The sequence below is a fragment of the Myotis yumanensis genome, unplaced genomic scaffold (assembly GCF_028538775.1).
Source record: "Myotis yumanensis isolate MYYU_CA2020_CCGP unplaced genomic scaffold, mMyoYum1.0.hap1 SCAF_1, whole genome shotgun sequence".
Lineage (NCBI taxonomy): Eukaryota > Metazoa > Chordata > Mammalia > Chiroptera > Vespertilionidae > Myotis > Myotis yumanensis.
This window is the reverse complement of record NW_027223752.1, coordinates 71214897-71242850: the sequence shown is the minus strand read 5'-3', so window position 1 is coordinate 71242850 and position 27954 is coordinate 71214897. Positions and strand designations below refer to the sequence as shown.

Genomic DNA, 27954 nt, shown 5'->3' with positions numbered 1-27954 from the left:
TTAAGAATAATGTTGCCATGAACATTTGTGTCAAGTTTTCATGTGGAAACAGTTTTTGGTGGCGATAAGCCCATTCTTACCCCCATTGAATTGTCTTGGTACTTTTGGCAATTGAAAAAATCAGTTTATGTAAATGTGTGTGCTTATTACAAGACTCTGAATTCTGTTCAGTTGATCTGGATATTTAGCCTTAAGCCGTATAACACTGTTTTGATTACTGTAGCTTTGTAGTAAGTTTTGAAATTGGGAACTATGGGTCCTCAGAGAACTTTTTTATTTTTCAAGATTTTGGGGGGTTCTTTTGGGTTCTCTTTCTTTTTTTTTTTTTTTTAATATTTTATTGATTTTTTACAGAGAGGAAGGGAGAGGGATAGAGAGCCAGAAACATCGATGAGAGAGAAACATCGATCAGCTGTCTCCTGCACACTCCTTACTGGGGATGTGCCCACAACCAAGGCACATGTCCTTGACCGGAATCGAACCTGGGACCCTTGAGTCTGCAGACCGATGCTCTATCCACTGAGCCAAACCGGCTAGGGCTCTCTTTCATTTTCTTATTAATTGTAGGATCAATTTGTCATTTTCCCAAAAAATCCCAGGTGAATCTTGATGTGGGAGATTGTGTTAAAACTGCAGATCATTAAAAAACACTGCAGATAATTTTCAGGGAATATTGCTATCGTACCAATATTAAGTCTCCCAGTGTATAAACATGGGATATTTGTCCTTTTTTAAAGTCATCTTTAATATCTTTCAGCAATGTTTTGTATTTTTTTTTTTTTTTTAATATATTTTATTGATATTTTACAGAGAGGAAAGGAGAGAGATAGAGAGTTAGAAACATCGATGAGAGAGAAACATCGATCAGCTGCCTCCTGCACACCCCCTACGGGGGATGTGCCCGCAACCCAGGTACATGCCCTTGACCGGAATCGAACCTGGGACCTTTCAGTCCGCAGGCCGACGCTCTATCCACTGAGCCAAACCGGCCTCGGCTTGTATTTTTTTTATAAAATGTTTTTTATTAATTTCAGAGAAGAAGAGAGAGGGAGAGAAAGATAGAAATATCAATGATGAGAGAGAATCATTAATCGGCTGCCTCCTGCAGGCCCCTCACTGGGGATCGAGCCCGTAACCTGGGTGTGTGCCCTGACTGGGAATTGAACCGGTGACCTCTTCATTCCTGGGTTTGATTGCTCAGCTGCTGAGCCACACCTGGCTGGGCTGTTTTGTAGTTTTTTTTGTGTGTGTACAAGTCTTATACAGCTTATTCCTAAGTATTTTATTCTTGTTGATGCTATTGCAAATGTAATTGTTTTCTTCATTTTACTTTTGACATTTATTCCTAGTGTGTAGAAATAGAATTTTTGTGTTCATGAATTGATCTTGGATTCTTCAATCTTGCCCAACTAATTTTTTTAAAAAAATATATTTTATTGATTTTTTACAGAGAGGAAGGGAGAGGGATATAGAGCTAGAAACATCGATCAGAGAGAAACATCGACTCAGCTGCCTCCCGCACGCCCCCTACTGGGGATGTGCCCGCAACCCAGGCACATGCCCCTGAGGGAATCGAACCTGGGACCCTTCAGTCCGCAGGCTGACACTCCATCCACTGAGCCAAACCGGTCAGGGCTGCCCAACTAATTTATACCAATAGTTTTTTTAGTGGATTTTTAAGAATTGTCTACATAAAATGGGATATTTGGTCACATGGGATATTTGTAGAATTTTACTTCTTCCTTTTTAATCTGGAGGTCTTTTATTTATTTTTCTTGCCTGACTACCTTTGTAGAACCTCTTGTACAATTGAGTAGAAGTAGTGAGAGCTAACATCCTTGTGTTTCTGATCTTAGGAGATAGTATTTCTTGTACAGTCTGAGTTCTCTCAGTTGTGTAAAAATGTCTTCAGGTTTAAAGGCTTCTTTTGCTAGATCCAGAACATTAAGTTGACCCTTTCAATACTTTATGATGGGTGTCATTCTACTGTCTTCTGGCTTCATTATTTCCAATGAGTAGTCAGTCTATTGTTCTCATTGTCGATCCTCCAGTGTAGTGTCATTTTTTCCTCCACTGCTTATAAGGTTTTTCTCTTGGTCTTTAATTTTCAGCAGCCTAACCTTTACATGCCTATATATGGCTTTCTTTGTATTTGTTCCCCTTGGTGTTTGCTAAACTTCTTGAATATGTGGATTAATGTCTTTAACTTTTGGAGTATGTTGATTCATTTTCTTTTCAAATGGTCCTCCTTTTTCCTTCCTTCCATTTTATTTCTTTTTTTTTTTCCATTTTATTTCTTATTTGTCAGACAATTTGTTACTGTCCCACAGGTCTCTGATACACCCCCCCCCCCCACCCCTATTTTTCTGTTTAGGTGATTTACTTTATTAAATTTTAGCTCACCTCACATTTGAGATGTTGAGGGTGGGATTGGGCTTGGGATCTAAGCACTAGGAGACTACAAGTTCTCTGTTTTCAGGCCAACCTTGCTGCAGCACTTCTGCTTATTTTTCAGAAGTTCCCTGGAGGATAATTGGTGGGAATGAGGACTAGTTTTCTTTTTGGGGGTCCTCCAGATTCTAGTGTGCTCATCCTCAGGCATGAAAAGAGACTGGTTTCTCTTTGTCCCAACAAAGATTTTTTTCCTATAGTTGCTTTTTTCTCTGTTCACTTGTGCTTCAAGCAGTGTAAATGCTACTCAGTGTTGAAAGCATTAGCAATCTGTCACCTAGAGAAGGCTGGTTCCTCTCTGAAATTCAGTTCATTTAGACTTATTTGTGTCCAGAGGTCTTCAATGGCTTTAAAAGAAAATTGGGTTTTTAATTTATCTAGTGTTTTCTCATTGTTATGGCAAAACAGATGATCTTTGTGATCTTCAGCATTTTAACTGGAAGTGAAAGTCTTCTATTGAAGGATTTTTAAGTAAGGTCAAGATCTTAAGTTGTACAAGGAACAAGTAACTACACAGTAATGTAAATGATTGCTTATGCATATTTGAGATAAATGAAAGTTTTACAAAGACAGTGACTTTAATTGAGTTAGTGAATAGTTCGAACACATCCTTAAGATACATTGGTACAGTTTATATGCTTTTAATGGTTAATTGGGAAGAGTGGGAAACTAAACAAATGTTTGTGTTTTTTGAAGACTTATATAAACTCAATCAGCATGGGTCATATGTACTTGCCTTCAACTACCCTAACTTTTTATTTTGGAAGAATTAATGTTAGACTTTTTATACTGAAAGTGAGTTTTTCAACTTTAAAACCACTTGGCAATAACATTGTGAATATACTAAAAAGGTACTACTGGAACGTACATTTTTAAATGGTGAGAGTGTTATATTTTATGTTATGATTTTTGTCTTAATTTTTAAAAAGGAAAAATCAAGCAGGCAGTTTGTAAAGCCCTTCCTGATATTTAGTGCAATTCTTAATTGCAGCTGACGTTTGTTTGCTTTTATTGGCAATTGTTAATCACTGAAGCTCTCTCGAGTTTGATTTTGGTTCAGTGCTAGTTGACTTTCAAAATTGAGTGTATCTGAAAAGTACTATCCTATATAATAAAAGAGTAATAAGCAAATTGACCAAATGGCGGAATGACCGGTCACTATGATGCGCACTGAACACGTGAGGGCAGACGCTCAATGCAGGAGCTGCCCCCTGGTGGTTAGTGCACTCACACAGGGGGAGTGCCACTCATCCACAAGCCAGGTTGATGGCTGGCGAGTATAGTGGCGGTGACAGTAGCCTCTCCTGCCTCCGAGGCAGAGCTAAGGATGTCTAACGGATGGCTTAGGCCCGCTCCCCATAGGAAGTGGGCCTAAGCCATCAGTTGGACATCCCCTGAGGGCTCCTGGACTGCTAAAGGGCACAGGCTGGGCTGAGGGAACACCACCCCCCTCCCCCGCCCCAATGCATGAATGTGCACCGGGCCTCTAGTTAGGAAAATAAGTGTTATAACTTTTTGATTTAGTGATAAGAGGGTTGTTTGTTAAAACTTTGCTCTTTATGCCCGGCTGATGTGGCTTGTTGTTGAGCGTCTACCCATGAACCATGAGGTCACGGTTTTATTCCTGATCGGGGCATATGCCTGGATTTTGTGCCCGGTTTTCGGGGCTTGATCCCCAGTGGGGGTTGTGCAGGAGGAAGCCAATTGATTTTCTTTCATCATTGATGTTTCTGTCTCTCTCTCCCTCTCACTTTCTCTCTTTGAAACCAATAAAATATATACATATAAAACAAAACAAACAAAAACTTTACTCTTTATTATATATATACTTTTGTGAGAAATGGACAGAAAATATAAAAGTGTGATGTTGATAAAGTGCTTTTGAGATCCTTAGGTTCTACAAAGTGTTTCTCTTACAAAATCTGATGTTACTTGGTTTTTAAAAACCTTTTGTTTCTCTCCTGAGTTTTATTTATGGAAGGACTGTCCTTTTTAACCCTCCCTTCCCTGTCTCTCCAGACATGTTGCCAACAATTTTGAAGATAGTACCCATGTAGCATCACCAGTAGACCCAAATGGAAATTTCAATGTTGTCATTAAAGAGGAACCTCTAGATGATTACGACTATGACCTTGGTGAGTTTCCAGAAGGGGTCACTGTGAAACAGGAAGAGACGGATGAGGAAACAGATGTATACTCAAACAGTGATGATGATCCTATATTAGAGAAACAGCTAAAGAGGCACAATAAAGTTGATAACCTAGAAGCTGACCATCCGTCTTCTAAATGGCTACCAAATAGCCCATCAGGTGTTGCTAAAGCTCAAATGCTCAAATTAGACGCTGGAAAGATGCCAGTAGTTTGTCTGGAGCCCTGTGCTGTCACCAAAAGCACAGTGAAGATTTCTGAGCTCCCTGATAACATGATTTCTACATCCCGGAAGGATCAATCTATGTTGACAGAATTAGACTATTTGCCTACGTACATTGAAAATTCCAATGAGGCTGGCTTCTGCTTAGGCAAGGAATCAGAAAATGGTTTTAGAAAATATTCACCAGATCTCAGAGTGGTACAAAAATATCCTTTACTTAAAGAGCCTCAATGGAAATATCCTGATATTTCTGACTGCATGAATACAGAAAGAATAATTGACAGTTCAAAGAGTTCACCTGGGGACCCATTTTTAGCAAAAGAGGACTTGGGCAGAAAGAAAACAACTATGCTTAAGATTGCTGCAGCTTCCAAGACTGTGAATACTAATCAGAATGCCCCTACAAATGTCAGTGGAAAAAGAGGAAGGCCACGAAAATTGAAACTCTCTAAGGCAGGGCGGCCACCTAAAAACACGGGAAAATCTTTAACTTCTACCAAGAGCATTCCTATGGGCTCTGGGAGTAACTTTCCAGATGTGAAGCCTGATCTGGAAGATGTGGATGGTGTTCTCTTTGTTTCCTTTGAATCGAAGGTAAGATTGTTATTTCAGCATTCTTTCTAAGGCCAATAATTATTGAATTGTATACCTGGCTGATAACCAATTTACAATCTAGTTTTTGTGAATGCATCCATTATGTGAGGAGGATGTGTGCATGGGGAACTGAGTGTCTCCAAAATGTTTGGTTTAGTTAATAGGTATCATGATATTTTGTGTGAATGAACTTAAAAATTTATGTCTGTCTTTTGAATCTTAGAGGGAAGGCACGTGTGGGTGGGTGGGTGGGAAGAGATTAACCAAATAATTTATATGCTTATATGCATAACCCATGGACACAGATAATAGTGTGGTGAAGGCCTGGGGGCAGGAGGCTAGTGCGGGCTAGAAGAGGTCATTGGGGGTGGAGGGGAATAGGCTATCTGTAATGCTTTCAACAGTAAAGATAAAAAAAATTTATGTCTGCTTTGATATGAATTCATGATTTTTGTGCAATGTAGCTGGAATTAAAAAAATCTTCAGATCTTAACTGGAATTTTCATTATTATGGATTTTAAAAAGGCATAAGTACATGAAAAGTTTACTAACTTTTTTGGGACACCTTATCCCAGGGGTGGGCAAACTTTTTGACTCGAGGGCCACAATAGGTTCTTAAACTGGACCGGAGGGCCGAAACAAAAGCATGGATGGAGTGTTTGTGTGAGCTAATATAAATTCAAAGTAAACATCGTTACATAAAAAGGTACGGTCTATTTTTTTTTTTTTAGTTTTATTCATTTCAAACAGGCCAGATCCGGCCCTCGGGCCATTGTTTGCCCACGGCTGCCTTATCCCCTGATTTTTTTTTTATATATATATATTTTTTATTGATTTCAGAGGAAGGGAGAGAGAGAAACATCAGTGATGAGAGAGAATCATTGATCGGCTGCCTCCTGCACGCCCTACACTGGGAATCAAGCCACAACCCAGGTATATGCCCTGATTTCCTGGTCCACAGGTCAAAGTTCAACCACTGAGCCAAGCTGGCTGGGCTCCCCAGATTTTTTTTTTTTTTTTTTTTTTTTTTGCGTTTTTGTTGTTGTTAGTCCTCTGAGTATATTTTTTCCATTTATTTATTTTTAAGAGAGAGAGAATGGAAAGGAGGAAAAGAGGGGGATGGGGAAGGAGGGGGGAGGAGAGAGAGAGAGAGAGAAAGAGAGAAAGAGAGAGAGAGAAACATCAATGTGAGAAAGACACATCCATTGTTGCCTCCCATATGCGCTTTGACCAGGGCAGGGATCAAACCTGAAACCCAAGTATGTGCCCTTGACCTGTAATCAAACCCGAGATCCTTTGGTGTCTGAGCTGGTGCTCTAACAACTGAGCTATACCGTCCAGGACAATCCCCTGATTTTTATCAGGAACAGCAGAGTGCCACTGGAGAACCACATATTAATGGTCTTATTAATTATTCTGTTTTACACATCAATGGTTTCTTTATTTTACTCCTACATTTTAATTAGATTGTTTTTCGTTTAGATTTTTATAGAAGCCTAATCTGTAGTTCTAAATTGGCTACACAGAGGTTGAATTCTTTCTACTGGGTCTTAAGCTACCTTTATGTAGCCTATCTTTATGTAAACTTTAAGAAGTCTTTATGCAAATTGGCATAATATAGTTTAGATCAGTTAGCTGAATATATTCAGATAATTTGCTTTTTCTTCTGATTATTAAAGTGATGTAATATTTAGAAAATATCAAAATGTATCAAAACGAAAAATGTTTCTGGTTTACTTTTAAACTTTTATAAGTTATATGAGCTACATTTTTGTTTTATATATAGGAAGCTCTAGACATTCATGCAGTTGATGGGACAACAGAAGAGCCCGCTAGTCTTCAGGCATCAACCACAAATGACCCAGGTATTATATAATGATATAAAAAGAGATATATTTGGGATTTGGCTCTCTAAATGAAATATGCAATGTTCATTTTTCTGTAGTACATACGTTTTTCTGTAGTACGTACTATTCTACTTTATCATTATTTGTTTTCTGAATAGGTTGCAGAGCAAGAATTTCCCAGTTGGAAAAAGAATTGATAGAAGATTTGAAAGCCTTGAGGCATAAGCAAGTGATACATCCTGGTCTTCAAGAAGGTAATCCTCCTATGTAATAAAAGGCTAATATGCAAATTGTCTCCTTGGGAGTTTGACTGACTGGGAGTTTAACTACTCACTATGATGTGCGCTGCCCACCGGGGGTGGTGCAGAACGAAGGAAGGCCACGGCCAGCAGCTGGCAGCGAGGGGAAGGAAGGCCCTGGTCGCCAGCCAGGCCTTAGGGACTCTACCCGTACATGAATTTCATGCTCCGGGCCTTTAGTATTTTCTAAAAAAAAAAAAATTTTTGTTCTCTTTCTCCTTTCCTTCCACTCGCTTTCTCCTTCCTCCCTTTTTTGTTTTACCTCCTTTCCCCGCATCCTTGATTTTATTTATTTTCAGTGCCTCTCTTAACTTGCATTTTTCTCTTTTCTCCCTCCATGATTTTCCCACTTAACTTAAAAACATTTCTAGGTCTTTTATACCCTAAGAGAAACCCTATTCTGTAGACACTGTCTCATCTTTGTGAAACATATCTTATGCATTAAAAAATGTATCATAAGAAAGTGGTGTTTTCTCTTTGCTTTTTTATAATACAGTATTTTCCTCCCTATGTCTCATCTTTTAAATTTTGGCTGCTTTTGTTTTTGTGAGTTTTTTTGGGGGGGCGGTCCTATATATTTTTATATGCTTAGTAATACATTTAGGTGTATAAATAGAATATTTTTTCTCATTTTGTGGCTGCAAATTTTTTATATATTTTATGTATTGCTTGGGACTCACTTTAAATTTTTCATTATTCTGTTTTGTTGTAATAGATTATCTTGGCCTTGATTATGTTGCTAAATCCTTTTTCTAAAATAGTGAAATCTATTACACTTACTGCTGTTGTAGTAATTACTGATTTTTCCATTTGTAATGTAAATAAAAGATTGTAAGCCATGTCCCAATTTTTATAGTTTCTTATATCTTTAAGGTATGCTTCTTGGAGTAGTTTATTGAGTTTTTGATTGTTAGTCCATTTTCTTTTCAAAGCACTGTCTGGCTGATTTATATTATGTGGTAGATCATTTATTTGAGAGTGTAAGCATTATTTGCTAATAAACAGAATGTTGACTTATAAAATGATCATTCAATTTCTAAATCAAATGGTAATATTTGAAGAACTTTTGCTTCACTGTGTTGATGGTGTGATATTAAAGTGCGCAAATCTCAATGCAAGTGGACTGGGTACTATGGATTTTAATGGACAGTCGCAGTCATATCATGTTAGGCTTGAGTGATAGCAAATAGCAAATAACATTTGCTATTGTTTATTGTTAGCTTTCACTTCTGTTATTTTCTCTAAATAATATTCTCTTTCTACTATTAGTTAACTTACCCTTTAAGTTTATTTCCCCTCCTACTTAAACTTTTCGTTAGTTATGTAGTCTGATAATGTATAAATATTATAACATTTATGTTGTGTTTTTGTAACCTAATTTCAACATATGATTTTGTCTTAGCTCTAGAGTTGAATATGTCAGTGATCCCTGCCAGTGTTTTGCTCTGGTTTGTTTGTCTATTATTTCCTTGGCTAAGATTTGAGTTTTTTCCTTTCCTTATAGACGTTTGAGTCAAATCTAATTTTTTCCTTTGTGTAAAGGAGCTTCAAAGTCAAATGCTTATGGAAACTAAGCAGGAAACATAAAGTAAAATTAGCCAGGGTCCCAGGTGCCAGAGGGAACCCGGTGCTGGCAGCTGGGGGAAGGAAGGCCTACTCTTGCACAAATTTTGTGCACTTTGCTTTTCTACTAGCTGAAAAGTTTTATTTAGAAAATGAACACTTAAAAATATTTTTGAGTGGAAAAAACTTGAAAAACTTGCAAAGCTTTTGGAGCTTGCTTTGAAATTTTGGAAGAAATGTAAATTAAGCCAGAGGAAATGTTTTTATTATTGTAGTTGCTAAAATAAAGTTTTGTTTTTAATTTTTAAAAAATTTATCTTTATTATTGTATTACAGATGTCCACTTTTGTTTTTGTTGTTTTCCCCATTGACACCTTCCCCTCCCCCGCACCTGCTCCTCCCAAGCCTTTGCCACACTATTGTCTGTGACCATGGGCTATGCATATCCTCCTATATAATAAAGAGCTAATATGCAAATGGTTGTCATGCCGTCACGCTGTAACCGGTCAGACACTCAACATTGGGGAGAGAGGAATGGGGACCAGCCAGGCACAAATGAGCTCATGAGAGAGGAATGCGGATCAGCCAGGCACAAATGAGCTCATGAGAAAGGAACGGGGACCAGCCAGGCTGCGGCCCGGGAGAGGGACAAGCCGCCTGCCCCACGGTTCCGAGCGCCAGTGGCTGCACCTGCGCCTGTGGCCCAGCCAGGGAGAGGGACAAGCTGCCCGCCCAGTGGTCCCAGCACCAGCGGCTGGGGCTGCACTCCAGGAGAGGGACAAGCCGCCCATTCGTGGTCCCGGGCACCTGAGGCTGAGGCTGGCCCAGGTGAAGCCGACCTGGGTCCTGGGTGCCTACGGCCAGCCAAAGGGAGGGGAAAGCCCCAGTTCCAGGTTCCTGGGACTGGCTGGAGGAGGGAATCCTGGGTCCCGGGTGTGGGGCAAGGCAGAGGTGGTTAGGGGCAATCAGGCCAGCAGGGGAGCAGTTAGGGGCGATCAGGCAGGCAGGCAGATGTGGTTAGGGGTGATCAGGCAGGCAGGCAGAGGGGTTAGGGGCGATCAGGCAGGCAGGCAGGCAAGTGGTTAGGAGCCAGCGGTCCCAGATTGTGAGAGGCAGTCAGACATCCCCCGAGGGGTCCTGGATTAGAGAGGGCGTAGGCCAGACTGAAGGCCCCCCCACCCACGTGTATGAATTTTGTGCACCAGGCCTTCTGTATGCATATAAGTTCCCTGGTAAATCCCCCCACTCCACACACACACCCACCCCTACCTTCACTCTGAAATTCATCAGTCTATTCATGGTTCTAGGTCTCTGGATCTATTTTGTTTATCAGTTTATAAAATAAGGCTCTTAATGTTGTTTTTCACAGTACTATATTTTTCTGTCTCAAACTTTTTTACTACATACAAATTGAGATTTATTTTTTAGTCTATCAACTTGCAATTACGATGTTTTTAAACTTTTAGAAGTATTTTTTGTTAAAGCATTTCTATTTCATTGCTACTAAGTCAATTTCAATTCTATGTCAATTTGTAAATAAACCTTTTATTTTAGATTTGCAGAAAAATTGGGAACGTAGTACAGGGAGTTTCCTTGTACTCTACAGTTTCCTCTATTATTAACATCTAACATTAGTGTAGTAGTACATTTGTTAGAATTAGTGAGCCAGTATTGTTATATTATTATTAAACTAAAGTTCATACTTTATTCATATTTCCTTAGTTACCTTTTTCTGTTCCATAATCTCATGTAGGAAATCACATTACATTTAGTAGTCATGTCTCCTTAGGATCCTCTTGGCTGAAATGGTTTTTCAGACTTTTTTGTTTGTAATGACCTTGACAATTTTGAGGAGTAAGGGTCAGGTATTTTGTAGAATGCTCTTCAGTTGGGATCTGTCTGATATTTCATGCTTAGACTGGGTTATATGTTTGTGGGAAGAAGACCACAGAGATAGTGCCATTCTCATCTCGTTATATGAAGGTTACATATTATCAACGTGATTTTTGTCACTGATCTTTTCCATGCTGTATTCTTTGGAAGGAAGTCACTGAGTAGGAAGTTTGCTCCACTTTCTTGAGGGTTAAGTATCTGCATAAATTATTTGGAATTCTTCTGTACCAGAGATTTGTCTTTTCTCCTCCATGTTTTTATTCATTCACTTACTTATATCAATACTAGAGGCCCAATGCACGAAATTCGTCAAAGGGGCTCGGCCCTTGCAGTCCCTTGCAGCCCCTTGCAGCCCCTTATAGCCTCGGCCAGCCCTTGCAGCCCCGGCTTCGTTCAGAAGTTGTCCGGATGGTGGTTCAGCTGTTCAGTCTAATTAGCATATTAGCTCTTTATTATATAGGATGGACTCATCAATCTTAATGTTAAATTTCTTTGTGACAGTCTTTTCAGAGCTCTCTGCCTCTTTTTAGTTATTAAAAAATATTCTGGCCCGGCTGGTGTGGATCAGTGGTTGAGCATTGACCTATGAACCAGGAGATCGTGGTTCAATTCTGTCAGGACACATGCCCAGGTTGCTGGCTCGATCCCTGGTGGGAGGGCATACAGGACGCATCCGATCAATGATTCTCATCATTGATGTTTGTATCTCTCCCTCTCCCTTCCTCTCTCTGAAATCAGTTTTAAAAAAACATAAAAAAATATTCTGAATATAGTGTTAAATGGATAGCTAGATTTTTTATATTTATCTGCTTTTCTGTTCTTTGTTGGCTGTTTACATAGATGTTTTCTCCTTCAGTGTGTTTTTGTGGATGCTTTATATTTCAATAGATTTAGCTAGAGGCAGGCTTTTTTGCTACAGTTTATTCCTACCTGACTTTGAATCTAAAGATTTTTTTCTCACTTCTATCTTTATGGGTTTTGTTGTTGTTTTTTTGCAATGGATATATGATAATATATCTTTATGAAGTATCTCCTAAAATGCCAAAAAGTCAAAAATATTTAGGAGTATAATTTTGTTTAAACTGTCATATGTGGAAAGGATTTTATTTGGGGGCGGGGATATGCTTCCTATGAGTTATTTAACTGTCTTATTTTCTGTAAGCTAAAGTTTTTCATATGAAACCAACTAAGTTTAGGTCTCTTGTATATGTTACTTGGGGAAGGAATTTTTTGCAGGGCAAACATTTCAGGATAGCCTTGATAAGCTAAATTGAGAATTACTTTGAACAGTGTTTTTGTGTCATTGGCCTCTACTTTTAGGGCTTAAAAAAAATTAATGTGTATATTTAAAATAAATGTGATTTTTTTTTTGTTTTTAGGAGTTGGTATCACTTTTGGGAGAAGGTAGCAGTTCCAAATACAAGTTAATGCAGAAAAGAAAATATGTAGGAAAAAACAGTTTCTAAATTTATTGTATGGGTCTAGATTTTGCCTGCCTATCAACTTGGTTGTGTGGTACATTTTAACAACTTAATTCTTTTTTTCCTACCATTAATGTAGTCAGCTGTTCTGGTAGTTTTTATCAATAATAATAATAGAGTATTTTCTTTTTTCTCCTGAAAGCACTATAGTATTTCATTTTATTCTTTGTTTAGGATTCAGTTCTCAACTTGAATTTCTGCATATCTTTTTTTTTTTTTTTTTTTTTTAATTTCTGCATATCTTGCTTTCTGGTTCCACTCTGCTCTCTCTTCCCACCTTTCCTAGTTAATTCTTATTTATTTTAATTTAAGAATTACACCCTCTGAAAACGTTTACCAGATTACTGATTCCTTTGGGCTTTTCACTTGTCATTTCTTTTTGTTTACATCTCATAGAACTTATTTATCCTATTCTAACTACTAATGAGTCCATTGGAAAAAATCACAAAAAGGCTCTTTGAGGTCTGGGAAATGTCTTTTTATCACCATCTGTATTGTAGAGTATTTCACAGAGAAGGTTTAGTAAAATTCTTAAAACATAAAACCCAGTGTGATGGGTTGATATTTATTTTACTGATGAGTAAACTAAAGCTAACAGAAGTTTAGACCAAAGATAAGATTAGAAACCAGTTGTTTTGATTTATAATCTTATTTTCTCCCCAGTTGATATAGAAACATGAAGAAAGAATGTTTTATTGATGTTTTACTCACATCATGTAATTAAATTAAATTTATTTTAAAGAACTGAAATTGCAAACTAAAACACAAAAGCCGTCTTTTGTTCAGATAAGTTATATGTGGAGGATACATAGTAGTAAATTAGCCATAAGAATTTGTAATTTACCTAATTAATGTCTTTACCTTTTAGGCAACTAGCACAATGTAAGCTTTTTATTGGAAACCTATACCTGACTTTTAATGGTTATTTCTTTGACACTTAATACTTTGAATTCCTTTTAGCTTCAATTATGTTAAAATTTTAAGTTAAATATTTTCCCACTTAATATGAAGCTAGTAATTCATAAATGAGTAAATCCAAATGAGAAGATTGTCACTAGTAATAGAAACATGCAAATTTAAGAACAATAGGATATAATTTTATACCAGTAAGATTGGAACAATTTTTAAAGTTCACTGATATCATGCACTACTGGAGTATAAATTGAGAGTAATTTGGCACTATCTAGAGCACAGATTCCCAGCTATTGCATTTTTGCACATGGTGTTTCATAATTATATGACAGGTATGCTCTTAATATACTGATGTTAGAGTGGCCAGGCAAGACCAAGGGAAATTATTAGCTATAGAGCTGGTTGCCTCCAGCCACTGGTTGCTTTATTTATTCTAGTGTGTTACATAATTATTATTTTCTTTTTAAAAAAATATATTTTATTGATTTTTTACAGAGAGAAAGAGAGAGGGATAGAGAGTTAGAAACATCGATCAGCTGCCTCCTGCACACCCCCTACTGGGGATGTGCCTGCAACCAAGGTACATGCCCTTGACCGGAATCGAACCTGGGACCCTTGAGTCTGCAGGCTGATGCTCTATCAACTGAGCCAAACCGGTTAGGGCTAATTATCATTTTCTTATACGCCCTTTAATAACTTTAAGTTAGGATTCTTCGTTGCAAACATCAGAATACACTCTACAAATTAAATAGAATATGAATTTATTTTATTATTTTTAAAATTCTTTATATTTAAAGTATTACAAATGTCTTTCTTTCTCCCCATTGACCTTTCCCTGGCCCCTCCCACCCCCCAGCACATGCCCTCAGCCCCCTAGTGTCTGTGTCCATTGGTTATGCTTATATGCATGCATACAACTTCTTTTGTTGATGTCTTACCTGCTTCCCTCCCTTCCCCTCCACTGCCTTCCCTCTGAGGCTTGACGGTCTGTTTGATACCTCTCTGTCTCTGGATCTATTTTTGTTCATCAGTTTATGTTGTTCATTATATTGCACAACTGAGTGAGATCATGTGGTATTATCTTTCTCCGACTGACTACGCTTAGCATAATGCTCTCCATGTCCATCCATGCTATTGCTTATGGTAAGAGGTCTTTCTTTTTTACAGCAGCGCATATTCCATTGTGAAGATGTAGCACAGTTTTTTAATCCACTCATCTTCTGATGGGCACTTAGGCTGTTTCTAAATCTTAGCTATTACAAATTGTGCTGCTCTGAACAAAGGGGTGCATATATCCTTTCTGATTGGTGTTTCTGATTTCTTGGGATATATTCCTAGAAGTGGGATTACTGGGTCAAATGGGAGTTGCATTTTTAATTTTTTGAGGAAATGCCATACTGTTTTCCACAGTGGCTGCACCAGTCTGCATTCCCACCAGCAGTGCACAAGGATTCCTTTTTCTCCACATCCTCGCCAGCACTTGTTGCTTGTTGATGGTAACCATTCTGACAGGTGTGAGATGGTACCTCATTGTCATTTTGATTTGTATCTCTCGGATGATTAGTGACTTTGAGCATGTTTTCATATGTCTCTTTGTATGTCCTCTTTCAAAAAGTGTCTATTTAAGTCCTTTGCCCATTTTTTGATTGGATTGTTTATCTTCCTTTTGTTAAGATGTATGAGTTCCCTATAGATTAAACCCTTATCAGATATAACATTGGCAAATGCGTTCTCCCAGGCAGTGGCCTCTCTTGTTGTTTTGTTGATGGTTTCTTTTGCTGTGCAGAAGCTTTTCATTTTGATGTAGTCCCATTTGTTTATTTTTCCTTAGTTTTCATTGTCCTAGGAGCTGTATCGGTAAAGATATTGCTACAACATATGTCTGATATTTTGCTGCCTGTGGATTCTTCTAAGATTTTTATGGTTTCCCGTCTTACGTTTAACCCTTTTTGCTCCAACCTTGAGGCTGACTCGACAGACCAGGCGCTAACAGCCGTGGGCAAACTACGGCCCGCGGGCTGGATCCGACCCGTTTGAAATGAATAAAACTAAAAAAAAAAAGACCGTACCCTTTTATGTAATGATGTTTACTTTGAATTTATATTAGTTCACACAAACACTCCATCCATGCTTTTGTTCCGGCCCTCCCGTCCAGTTTAAGAACCCATTGTGGCCCTCGAGTCAAAAAGTTTGCCCACCCCTGCGCTAGGAGCAGGTCCAACGCTGAGCAATAAGAAATTTAAAAAGTTCAACATTCAATCCCGTCAATTAATTTGGACCAGACTGTTTGAATTCCAAAAATAACATTGGACCGCAAAGGGTTAAATCCTTTATCCATTTTGAGTTTATTTTTGTGTATGGTGTAAGTTGGTGGTCTAGTTTCATTTTTTTGCATGTATCTGTCCGATTTTCTCACACCATTTATTGAAGAGACTGTCTTGACTCTATTGTATGCTCTTGCCTCCTTTGTCAAATATTAATTGAGGACAATGGCTTGGGTCGATTTGTGGGTTCTCTGTTCTGTTCCATTGGTCTACAGTATATGTCTGTTCTTGTGCTAGTACCAGGCAGTTTTGAGAACAGTGGCTTTGTAATATAGCTTGATATCTGGTATTGTGATCCCTCCAACTTTGTTCTTCTTTCTCAGGATTGCTGCGGCTATTCGGGGTCTTTTTTGGTTCCATATGACATTTTGGAGAGGTTGTTCTTGTCTGTGAAATATGCCGTTGGTATTTTAATGGGGATTGCATTGAATCTATAGATTGCTTTGAGTAGTATCGACATTTTAATGATGTTGATTCTACCAATCCATGAACACGGTATAGAATATGAATTTATTAAAGAATATCAGATGTCTTATAGAATCTCCTGAAAGGTCAGAGAAACAGATTGTACCAATGTTAATGTAGTCAAGAAAAATACTCAAATTACATTCCCAATCTGCTCATACAAGCAGTCTCACAACATTGGACAGTCACCACCATTGTCAATGTGGACACTGAACACAGTATACTACAGCTAGGATCTTGGTTACTTTTATCTCTAAAAGTTCTGACTTTGGCCAAAAACTGTCACTCTCATTTACATAATTCTACACAGTTTTTCTTTCCTTATGGTGCTCTCTTCTAAATTGAAGTCTTTTATGGATGCATCTGATTAGCAAAACCCATGTCTCATGTCTGCACGTAAACTGCAAGAGAAGTTGGAAAGGCCCAGCCAGCATGGCTGAGTGGTTGAATGTCGACCTATGATCCAGAAGGTCATTGGTTCGGTTCCCAGTCAGGGCTCATGCCCAGGTTGCATGCTGATCTCCAATAGAGGGTGTGCAGAAGGCAGCCGATTAGTGATATACTCTTATCATTGATGTTTTTATTTCTCTCTTTCTCCCTTTCTCAAATCAGTAAAAATATATTTTTTAAAGAAGAGAAGTTAGAAAGTAGTTTTTCTAATACCTGTCTTAAAGAGGTAAGAGTTATAGTGGGGAAAAGGAGCAGCTGTATAGGAAGGGTGCTAAAAATATATTGGGCAGACACGAATATGCCAAACACAGCATTCAATACAATTGAAAGACTAACTTATGCTATTATATAGCATCTCTTCTTCTGGTTAAATGGCATAAGGAAAAGCTAAATACCTTAGAGAAAAGCTTTCATACATGGTCACATGTGTGATGTACATCCTTGTAGATCAGTGGTTCTCAACCTTCCTAATGCTGCAACCCTTTAATACAGTTCCTCATGTTGTGGTGACCCCCAATTTCATTGTTACAAATTGAACATAATTAAAGCATAGTGATTAATCACAAAAACAATATGTAATTATATATGTGTTTTCCGATGGTCTTAGGCGACCCCTGTGAAAGGGTGGTTCGACCCCCAAAGGGGTCTCGACCCACAGATTGAGAACCGCTGTTGTAGATGATATACAATTATACTGTAGCATTGTTTATAATAGTTAAAAATAGGAAACTATCTCATTGACAGAAGAATGATGAATAAATTGGAGTATATTTATAGTCTGGAATAGTGTATAACAGTGAAAATAAATGATTGAGAGATAAATCTGTCAACATGGACAAATCTTAGATGTAAATTGTTAAGCAAAAAAAAGTAAAAGTATACATAAAATAACTACTTTCCCAAAAGATTGCCTCTTAACCTACAAATAAGTCATAATATTTATAGACTCAATTAACCATAAATATAATTAATAATAACTAGAGGATTAGTAGCCATAAACAGGGAATAAGCTCAGTCTATGGCAAGTTTGTATTAGAGGTCCTAGAAAGTCTCTGGAACATAAAAGGTTAAAAGCACAAAAGATCTGAATTCTGCTATATTTGTGTATTAGTTATCTATTGTTGCTTAGCAAATTACCACAAACTTAGCACCTTAAAACAATATGTTTACTATCTCATAGTTTCAGTGGGTCAGAAGTCTGGCATGGCTTAACAGGGTCCTCTGCTTAGGGTCTCACAAGATTATAATCAAAAGGTAGGCCTGGTTTCTCATTAGAGGCTTGACTGGGGAGGGATTTTTCCAGTTTTCCTGAGGTTGTTGGCAGAATTTATATTCTTGCAGTTCTAGCAAAATGGGTGATACATTTATTCTTATATTATTACATATAAATAATCATGTATATCCCATCTGTTTGGCACATTCCATTGCTTGGAAACAAATCAGAGGCTCTGCCTATACTCAAGGAGGGAGGAGGATTATACAAATATATAATACCAGGAGGTGAGCATCATGGGGTCACCTTAAAGTCTCTTTGCCATTTAACATTTTTATTTCATTATTTTACTCTGCACTATCTTCTTTATCCCCCCACTCCCCCTCCCTACTGAAGGTTAAAAACTCCCAATATGATTTGTGGTCCTTTTTTTCTTGTAGTGGGCTTAAAATTGAATTCAGTGGATCCTACAATGAGCATTGATCTTAAATACTTGGGAGTACAGCTACCTTTGGCTCCAGCCACTAGCTTTCCTTTCTGGAACCTTACAGGAACCAACCCTGCTTCTCCTGGTGAGTGCATCACATTTATGAAGTCAAACAAATTTGTGAATATAAATGAAAAGCTACCTTTGTTAGAGACAAAGTACGTTTTGGATAGTTTAGGATAGATCTTTTATCTAGTGGCATAGTCTTAATGATTTATAAATTTCAGATAAAGCCTTAATAATTAATTAGATATTAAATATTGACTTACTAGGATTTTTCATCTCTTTTACTTTTTCTTTTATAGATGCTGGATTTCCCTTTGTATCTAGAACAGGAAAGACCAATGACTTCACCAAGATAAAGGGATGGAGGGGAAAGTTTCATGGAGCTTCTGCATCTAGGAATGAAGGTAATCAGTTTTTAAAAAAATATATATTTTATTGATTTTTTTAGAGAGGAAGGGAGAGGGATAGAGAGTTAAAAACATCGATGAGAGAGAAACATTGATCAGCTGCCTCCTGCACGCCCCCTACTGGGAATGTGCCCGCAACCAAGGTACATGCCCTTGACTGGAATCGAACCTGGGACCCTTCAGTCTTCAGGTCGACGCTCTATCCACTGAGCCAAACCGGGTAAAGAGGTAATCAGCTTTTTAAAAAATTATAAATATGTTCTGAAATATGCAACCACAGCCTTTGTTAAAAGTAAGTCTTGGTTGTTTTTCTTCATCTCTTTTCATGCTTTAAAATAAACTGGAAATAATTGTCTTGCTGATATTTGTTTATTCTCCTTGTTCCCATGACTCTGGTCCTGGGGTTCAGTCCCTAACCACCTCAGGCTTAAATAATTCTTGCAGCCTTTTAAAACTGCTCTTTATTTCTGTTGTTCCTGGAGTTATAAAAAGCATCATTCTCGAGCATTATTTCAGAACTGTATACTTCAGAGTGTATAGTGATTCCTAATAGCATTATACTTCAAAGTAAACTTCTAATCCAAACATTTTGAGTGTATCCCTATTGATTTTCTTTTTTTTTTTTTAAATATATTTTATTGATTTTTTACAGAGAGGAAGGGAGAGGGATAGAGAGTTAGAAACATCGATGAGAGAGAAACATCCATCAGCTGCCTCCTGCACATCTCCTACTGGGGATGTGCCCGCAACCCAGGTACATGCCCTTGACCGGAATCGAACCTGGGACCTTTCAGTCGCCAGGCCGACGCTCTATCCACTGAGCCAAACCGGTTTTGGCCCCTATTGATTTTCTTTTCCCAATTCACTTGTTGGCAGTTTACACTCTAACCAGATAAATTTATTTGTTCAAAATAGTTTTTCTCATCTTTGAATCTTTTTATAGTGCTATAATAGTGCTCTCTACTAAACTTGCTTTTTCATTCTTTAAAAAGTCAATTTTTGGCCCTAATCGGTTTGGCTTGGTGGATAAAGCATTGACCTGCGGACTACAGGGTCCCAGGTTCAATTCCAGTCAAGGGCATGTACCTTGGTTGCGGGCACATTCCCAGTAGGGGGTGTGCAGAAGGCAGCTGATCTATGTTTCCTTCTCATCGATGTTTCTAACTCTCTATCCCTCTCCCATCCTCTCTAAGAAATCAATAAAATATATGTATTTTTAAAAAATTCAATTTTTACTCTTTTTTTGGGTGGGGTTCATTCTCACTCAAGGCTATATTTTCCATTGATGTTTTAGAGAGAATGTTGGGGGTTGGGGGGGATAGAGAGAGAAACATCTACATGAGAGAGACATATTGATTAGTTGCTTCCCGCATGCAGCCCGACTGGGGTTGGGGATCAAACCCTCAACACAGCTATGAGCCCTTGACCAGGAATTAAACCAGCTACTCTTCGGTACTTGGGCTGATGCTCTAACCTTTAAGCCACACCGTCTGGGGCTATTCCTTTTTTTGAGCCTTCTTTCTTTGTATATTTTTTTTTATAAGGAAAGATTCTGTTTTTTAAAAAAATACATTTTTATTGATTTCAGAGAGGAAGGGAGAGGGAGATAAAAGAGAGATAGAAACATCAATGATGAGAGAGAATCAGTGATCGGCTGCCTCTTGCACGCTCCACACTGCGGATTGAGCCTGCAACCTGGGCATGTGTCCTGACCCAGAATTGAACTGTGACCTCTTGATTCATAGGTTGAACACTCAACTACTGACCCATGCCAGCTGGGCTGTATTTTCTTTTTTTAATCCTCACTTGAGGATATTTTTTCCATTGATTTTTAGAGAGGAGGAGGTGTGGGGTGGAGAGAAACATCGATGTGAGGGAGACATCGATTGGTTGCCTTCTGCACACACCTCAACCAGGGCTGGGGATCAAACCTGAAACCCAGGTACATGCTCTTGACTGGAATCGAACTGGTGACCTTTCAGTGCTCAGTCTGACACTCTAACCACTTAGCTACGTTAGCCAGGGCTTCCCTTGCAATTTATATCATAGTCCAGGTACTGCAATCTCTTTAATAATCTCTTGGCATTCTGTTGAGGTGTGATTTAAGTATATATTTTTTTGCCCTTAATTTTTTATTTAAGTATGGTTTCTATGCTAATTATTACTATTGTTAGCACTTCTCAAAAATGCTAAATAGTGCTCGCTTCCATTTGGTGGCAGCACATATACTAAAATTGGAATGATCCAGAGAAGATTAGCATGGTCCCTGTGCAAAGGATGACACACAGATTCATGAAGTGTTCCATATTTTTAAAAAATTAATGCTAAATATATGAATTGATATAATTTTAGAGATTGGATTTTAATATAATTAGTGTGTGACATTTAATCTCTTTACTTGGTTTTGTATTATATCTTTTTCTTCTGAGGAGGGACTCCTGGCCTTTCTTTGTGTATTTTTTTAGAGATCTAAAGATCTGTTCTAGATTTCTTCAAGTTTCTCTGTCTTCTTATTTCTAGGTGGAATTTCAGAAGGTCCACTGAAAAACCGTTCTGCTTTCTGCAGTGATAAGCTGGATGAATACTTGGAAAACGAAGGCAAGCTGATGGAAACAAGCATGGGTTTCTCTTCTAATGCTCCCACATCTCCTGTCGTATACCAGCTTCCCACTAAGAGTACTAGCTATGTACGAACACTTGATAGTGTACTAAAGAAGCAATCAACCATTTCCCCTTCTACCTCTTATTCTATAAAGCCTCATTCTGTACCCCCTGCATCTCGAAAGGCAAAGTCTCAAAACAAACAGGCAACTTACAGTGGCCGAAGTAAATCATCTTATAAATCTATTTTGCCATACCCTGTTTCACTAAAGCAGAAGCACACTCATACTGTTCCAGGAGATAAGGTTACCAAGAATTCTTCAGGCACCGTCTCAGAAAATCAGGTGAATAACTTCGTTGTGCCAACTTTAGATGAAAATACATTCCCAAAGCAAATTAATTTGCGGCAGACACACCACCAGCAGCAGCAGCAACAGGGAACTCGCCCTCCAGGCTTGTCTAAATCTCAAGTGAAGCTAATGGACCTGGAAGACTGTGCACTTTGGGAAGGAAAACCAAGGACCTATATCACTGAAGAGCGAGCAGATGTATCTTTAACAACTCTGCTTACGGCTCAAGTAAGTTATCTGTTGTTTTCCAGAAGCATATTCTTGGCTATAAAAAATTAGGTTAATAAGGGGAATGGGGTTTTTTAGCAGGAGGATTGGACATTTAGTTAGTTTAGTGACAATTAAGGAGGTGTCTTCCACTTTTGTTCTTCATCAACTAGATAACTATGTGTAGATCCCTTTTGTTGCAGAGGGAAACAGTATGTTTGTGTTTTTGAATAATACTCCTTTTCTGTATAAAGGCAGCTGACCATTCTGAAAGTCTCTAATTTTATTCTCCAGTGTGTGGGCAAGTATTTTTGCTGATCTTGTTAAAATAGCTTTGAAAATTCTGCTTAAAAGGTACTAAATCCCCCCCAAGTCCAAAAAATTTATAAACCTATGCAGAAAAAGCTTTTATCTTAAAAAACATATATTTTTTATTCCTCATTTGAGGATATTTTCTTAAAAATATATTTTATTGGTTTTTTACAGAGAGGAAGGGAGAGGGATAGAGAATTAGAAACATCGATGAGAGAGAAACACCGATCAGCTGCCTCCTGCACACTTCCCACTGGGGATGGGCCCGCAACCAAGGTACATGCCCTTGACCGAATTGAACCTGGGACCCTTGAGTCCATAGGCCGACGCTCTATCCACTGAGCCAAACCGGTTAGGGCGAGGATATGTTTGTTTTTTTGTTTTTTAAAATATATTTTATTGATTTTTTACAGAGAGGAAGGGAGAGAGAGAGTTAGAAACATCGATGAGAGAGAAACATCGATCAGCTGCCTCCTGCACATCTCCCACTGGGGATGTGCCCGCAACCCAGGTACATGCCCTTGACCGGAATCGAACCTGGGACTTTTCAGTCTGCAGGCCGACGCTCTATCCACTGAGCCAAACCGGTTTCGGCTAGGATATGTTTTTTATTGATTTTAGAAACAGAGGAAGGGGGGCGGGGAGAGAGAGAAACATTGATCAGTTACCTCCTGTATGTGCGCCGACTAGGGATCAAACCTGAGGCCTGGGTATGTGCTCTGATCGGGAATCAAAACCATAATCCTTTGGTGCATGGGACGACGCTCCAACCAACTGAACCACACTAGCCTGGGCTAAAATTTTATATTAAGAATTTTCATTTGTTATTGCTTCACCTATCTCAGCTTCTATTAATGTAAAATGACCCAGCAAAATGAAGATAATTTTCTTGTCATGAAATTTCTGTATCTTCCATTTTTAAATTCTGTGACTATTCTAGAGTTGAAGATATTAGATGTTGGAACTAAATAGAGAAAATGTCCTTTATTATTACTCATTTCTAAAGACTTTTATGCATGTATGTTGTTATTCCTTTTTTATGAATTACCATAGATTAGGGGTCCACAAACTTTCTATAAAAAAGACAGTAAATATTTTAGGTTTTGTGGGCCATGCACTCTGTTGCAGTTTCTCAACCCTGCTGTTGTAATGCCATGGACATTATTTAAATAAATAAGTCTGGTTGTGTTCCAATGAAACTTTATTTATGAAACAAGCTGGATTTGGTCCTTGTGCCTTATGTTGTCAACCTCTGACCTACAACATTATGTGTGATTTCTATTGAGGATAACTTCATCTTTGTTGATATTTTGGCTCATAATTAATTAAAATATTCTCTTGCTTGCCTGAGCTATGCATTAGAATGGGAGATTACTCTGAGTTCTGTTAAATTCATGTTCTGTCATTTGAACCTGCCCTAATCTTGTGCTCGTAGTACTGAGTGCTCAGAGACAGAGAAGAAGGCAGACCAACATATGACTGTAGGTTGGTGGTGGTCTTGGGGGATGATTTAGTAGATTTACAATTTTCTGCTTTCACTTTAGGCATCTCTCAAAACTAAACCCATCCACACAATCATAAGGAAGCGGGCACCTCCTTGCAACAATGACTTCTGTCGATTGGGTTGCATATGTTCCAGTCTAGCTTTGGAGAAGCGCCAGCCTGCTCACTGCCGTCGACCAGACTGCATGTTTGGCTGCACTTGTTTGAAAAGAAAAGTTGTACTTGTAAAAGGGGGATCCAAAACTAAGCATTTCCAGAGGAAGACTGCTCATCGTGATGCAGCATGTTATGATACTTTGGGAGATGAGCAAAGGGAAGAAGTGGAGGGAGTCAAGGAAGAGGAAGAACAATTAAAAGAGAAAAAGAAGAGAAAGAAGCTGGAATACAGTGAGTAGTAAGACTTAAAACACTATAGTTTAATTTTTTAGAAAAGTATGGTTATTTGAAAACCTATTTCAAGCAGTATTAGTATTTCTTTTTTTATATGAGATGCCTAGATTTTATTATTTTTTTTTAAAGTATATTTTATTGATTGATTACAGAGAGGAAGGGAGGGGGCGAGGGATAGAGAGTTAGAAACATCAATGAGAGAGAAAGATCAATCAGCTGCCTCCTGCACGCCCCCCAATGGGGATGTGCCTGCAACCAAGGTACATGCCCTTGACCGGATTCGAACCTGGCACCCTTCAGTCCACGGGCCAACGCTCTATCCACTGAGCCAAACTGGTGTGGGCAGTATTTCTTACTTTAATACTGATCTATGATCTAATAAGAATTTTGAGAGCCCTAACTGGTTTGGCTCAGTGGATAGAGCGTCAGCCTGTGGACTGAAGGATCCTGGGTTTGATTCCTGTCAAGGGCATGTACCTTGGTTGTAAGCAGAGCCCCAGTGGGGGGTGTGCAGGAGGCAGCTGATTGATATTTCTCTCACATCGATGTTTCTAACTCTCTATCCCCTCTCCCTTCCTCTCTGTAAAAGAGAAATTCTTACCATCCTTAAATGCTCTTTCTGTATGGCATTGTGTGCTATAATGACAATTTTCTTTTGAAGATGACTTTTTTGTGTGCTAAATTTGAAATTTGAATCATTCTTTTATGTGGACTCCCAGAATGCCTTTGACACTTTATCTATTTTTCTATGTCCTTTTCTGAGAACCTCAACCCCAGTGTTATTTTAATATACAGATAATCAGTACAATTTATTATATTCTCTCCCTCAGCTTTATTTAGGTTTAATCTATACTAATAAGAGGGTAATATGCTAATTAGAGCCGACATCTTCCAAAGGTCCTTCTGGACAAAGCCACAGTGGCTGCAAGGGCCAAAGGCAGGCAGCTGCAGCCGCGCTGTGAGGACTAAGGGCAGGCAGCCATGGCGGCAGCTGCAAGGCCCGGGGCTCAGGCTTTGCAGCCATGGCAGCTGGCTGTGGCAGTAGCAATGGGATAATGGGGGCGGCGCCTTCCCCTGATCGGCCTGGTCGCCTCCCGCAGAGGGAGACCAGAGGCAACAGCAGTGAGGGGGTGATAGGGGTGGTGCCTTCCCCTGATAGGCCAGTCGCCTCCTGCAGAGGGAGGCCAGACTGCGGCTTAGGCCCTCTTCCCATGAGAATCGGGCCTAAGCCATCAGTAGGACATCCCCTGAGGGCTCCCGGACTGTGAGAGGGGGCAGGCCGGGGTGAGGAGACACCCCCTTCCCCCCAGAGCATGAATTTTCTCTTGTTGACAAATAAAATCGTACGTAAAGTGTACAACATGATGATTTGGCGTATGTATACATTGTGAAATAACCATAATCAAGTTAACTAATACATTTTATTTTCTAAAAGAAGAAATTTGCAACAAGACTTTCCAGTCGTGGTTTGAGGCATGAACCAGGAGATTGGAGATTTGGGAATAGAGTGGGCATAACTAACTTGAGCGTTGTTACACTCTTTTAAAAGCTTATTCCTTTTTGATAAACTATCATGTAGATGAAGTTACATATTTCATTCTTGATTTTTCCTTTCTATTATATCATTTTATTTTGTTTAAATATGAAAAAAGAAATTTTATATAATTTAAAAGTTTCTTTTAAATTAGTTGATTAGGGGATTAATATTTTTTTATTGGCAGTTTATATTTACATTTGCTACTGCTTGCCATGTATTTGTTCCAATCAGAGTGGGTGATTGATATTTCGATGTATGTTCTTTCCAGATTTTCTGTTAACCCACTTGTGTGCATACATATATATATTTTAATAGAAATGGTACTACTGTATATGTAGTATCATAATCTTTAGAAATTTAATATAATGAAATATTCTACTTTCCATATTAGCACGTGTAGATCTATATTATAATTTTAGTTTCATGTTATTACAGACTTTTTTGTTGGACATTTAGCCTTTTTTGCTTTCTTTATTATAGATAGTACAGTGATGAGCATCCATGTTCAGGATAAACTATTAAAAGTGGAATTCCTGAGACAGTGAGTGCACTTTAAACATTAATAGATGCTACTAGAGTTGTACCAATCACATATTTACCAATATTTAGATAGTGCCAATTCTATACTCTTAACATTGGATATTTGCTGGGGTCCAACCCCAACGGGTCCAGGGATCCCCAAAGGTGTGGACAGAGTCGGCGAAGAATGAATGACATGGAAACTGGTTTCAGTTCATCAGCATAGTGAGGTTTTCCCTCTAGGATCTCCAGCCAAGTTTTGTCCAAGACCTCCAGTGAAGCTCTGGCTAGGATCCAGCCAAGTTCTGGTCAGGATCTCCAGCCAGGTTCTGTAGCCATGTTCTCTTGCTAGGTTCTCCATCCAGCTTCTCCAGCCAGGTTCTCCAGCCAGGTTCTAGCCAGGTTCGGTCACCATGTTCTGTCTAGGTTCTCCAGCCAAGATCTGTAGCCAGGTTCTGTCCAGGATCTTTTGCCATGTTCTCTCGCTAGGTTCTGTCTCTAGGTTCTGTCTAGGATCTCCAGCCAAGTCTCTTGGTTCTCTCTCTAGGTTCTCTGTCTTGTTGTCTTGTTACATCTGTATTTATACCAGTTGATTTTAATCCTGTCAATTTCTATTGCAAAGGTTAAGGCGTTTCTTATCTCCATTCCAGGGAGTAAAGATTATGTAGCTTAAGGGTAATTGTTTGTAGTTAAAGTGATTACCCGCCTGGCACTTAGTTAAGAGGTTTTATCCCCTCCTTAACTTCAGGGAAAAATACCCACCTGGGAAAACAACCTTTCTCGGAGAGGTGACCTTGGTTAAAACACATAGCGCTAAAGGGAGCAAGCATATTAAGAACAGTATGCCATATACGCCAGGTCCCTTGAAACATATGCTGTGCAGATGTTTCTTCTCTGCAGCGACTGTGTCAAGCAGCAAGGATGGACTGGCTCCCGGCAAATTCCCCCTTTTTTATTTTTTAAATGATAGCGCATGTAAATCAGCGGCCACCTCTCTGATTGGGTTGTTTAAGACTCGGAAGAAGACTGACAAGCAATAGCGAGCATAGCTATAAACATAGTGGATGGAGCACACATGGAGCCTTGTTCCTGTAGAAGGTTGCTGGCCTCTTTAGTCAAGGGATTTCAGCTGTCCTCAAGTCGGTGGTTTGGTTGTCCTTGTTGATCTGGCTAGCGGGCAGCGTCATTGGCGACGGGCTTCCCGAAGTGTTAGCGAGTTGAAGGGCTGCATCAAAGGGTCCATCAGGGCCGTGCTTGATGGTGGTGTCTGTGTCCGGGGAGGAGTCAGCTGTGCCCTCTGGGTCGGACGATATGGATGATACCGGGGAGGAGGAGGATGAGGAGGAGACGGAGGGTGGTGTGACATAAGGTCAGATTAGACAGTCTGGAATCCACACAGGTGAATCTACATCCTGTGGAAATATACAAGCATCTCCTCTCCCCCAGGTTAAAAGTACATCAGGTCCCTTCCAGGCTCCTGTAAGTAAGTCTTTCCATTTGATGAAATAAGTGAGTTTCTGCTGAATGAAAGTTTCTTTTGCTAATTTACTCAGAGTCCTTGGACTTGGCTGAGAGAGTAGCTTCCACTTCTTGCTTTTCTACCATCTGTTGGGCCTCAGTTGTTAACTTCTTCAGCTGACCCCATGTTGGCACCTCAGTCCCTTGAATAGCCTCTCTTTTCTTCTTTTTTCTGCTTTTCTGTCATCGGAGCAACTCTAAGTCTTTGGAATGATGGGACAAGGAGCTTCTCTGGGTCCATTGTGGTGACGCAC

General features: G+C 39.0%; 1 protein-coding gene and 1 pseudogene across 20 annotated transcripts in view; both read left to right on the top strand.

Annotated features, from left to right (window-relative positions):
- Window positions 1-27954, top strand: part of MGA (MAX dimerization protein MGA) — a 144815-nt gene that overhangs the window by 62390 nt on the left and 54471 nt on the right. For all 20 annotated transcript variants that reach the window (XM_070424787.1, XM_070424771.1, XM_070424841.1 and 17 more), the window contains exons 3-9: window positions 4471-5416; window positions 7203-7281; window positions 7422-7517; window positions 18304-18435; window positions 18656-18760; window positions 21284-21942; window positions 23778-24123. In XM_070424787.1, coding sequence (XP_070280888.1) covers window positions 4471-5416; window positions 7203-7281; window positions 7422-7517; window positions 18304-18435; window positions 18656-18760; window positions 21284-21942; window positions 23778-24123 — 2363 coding nt within the window. The remainder of the gene's footprint in view (window positions 1-4470; window positions 5417-7202; window positions 7282-7421; window positions 7518-18303; window positions 18436-18655; window positions 18761-21283; window positions 21943-23777; window positions 24124-27954) is intronic.
- Window positions 20977-21075, top strand: LOC139000019 (U6 spliceosomal RNA; annotated as a pseudogene).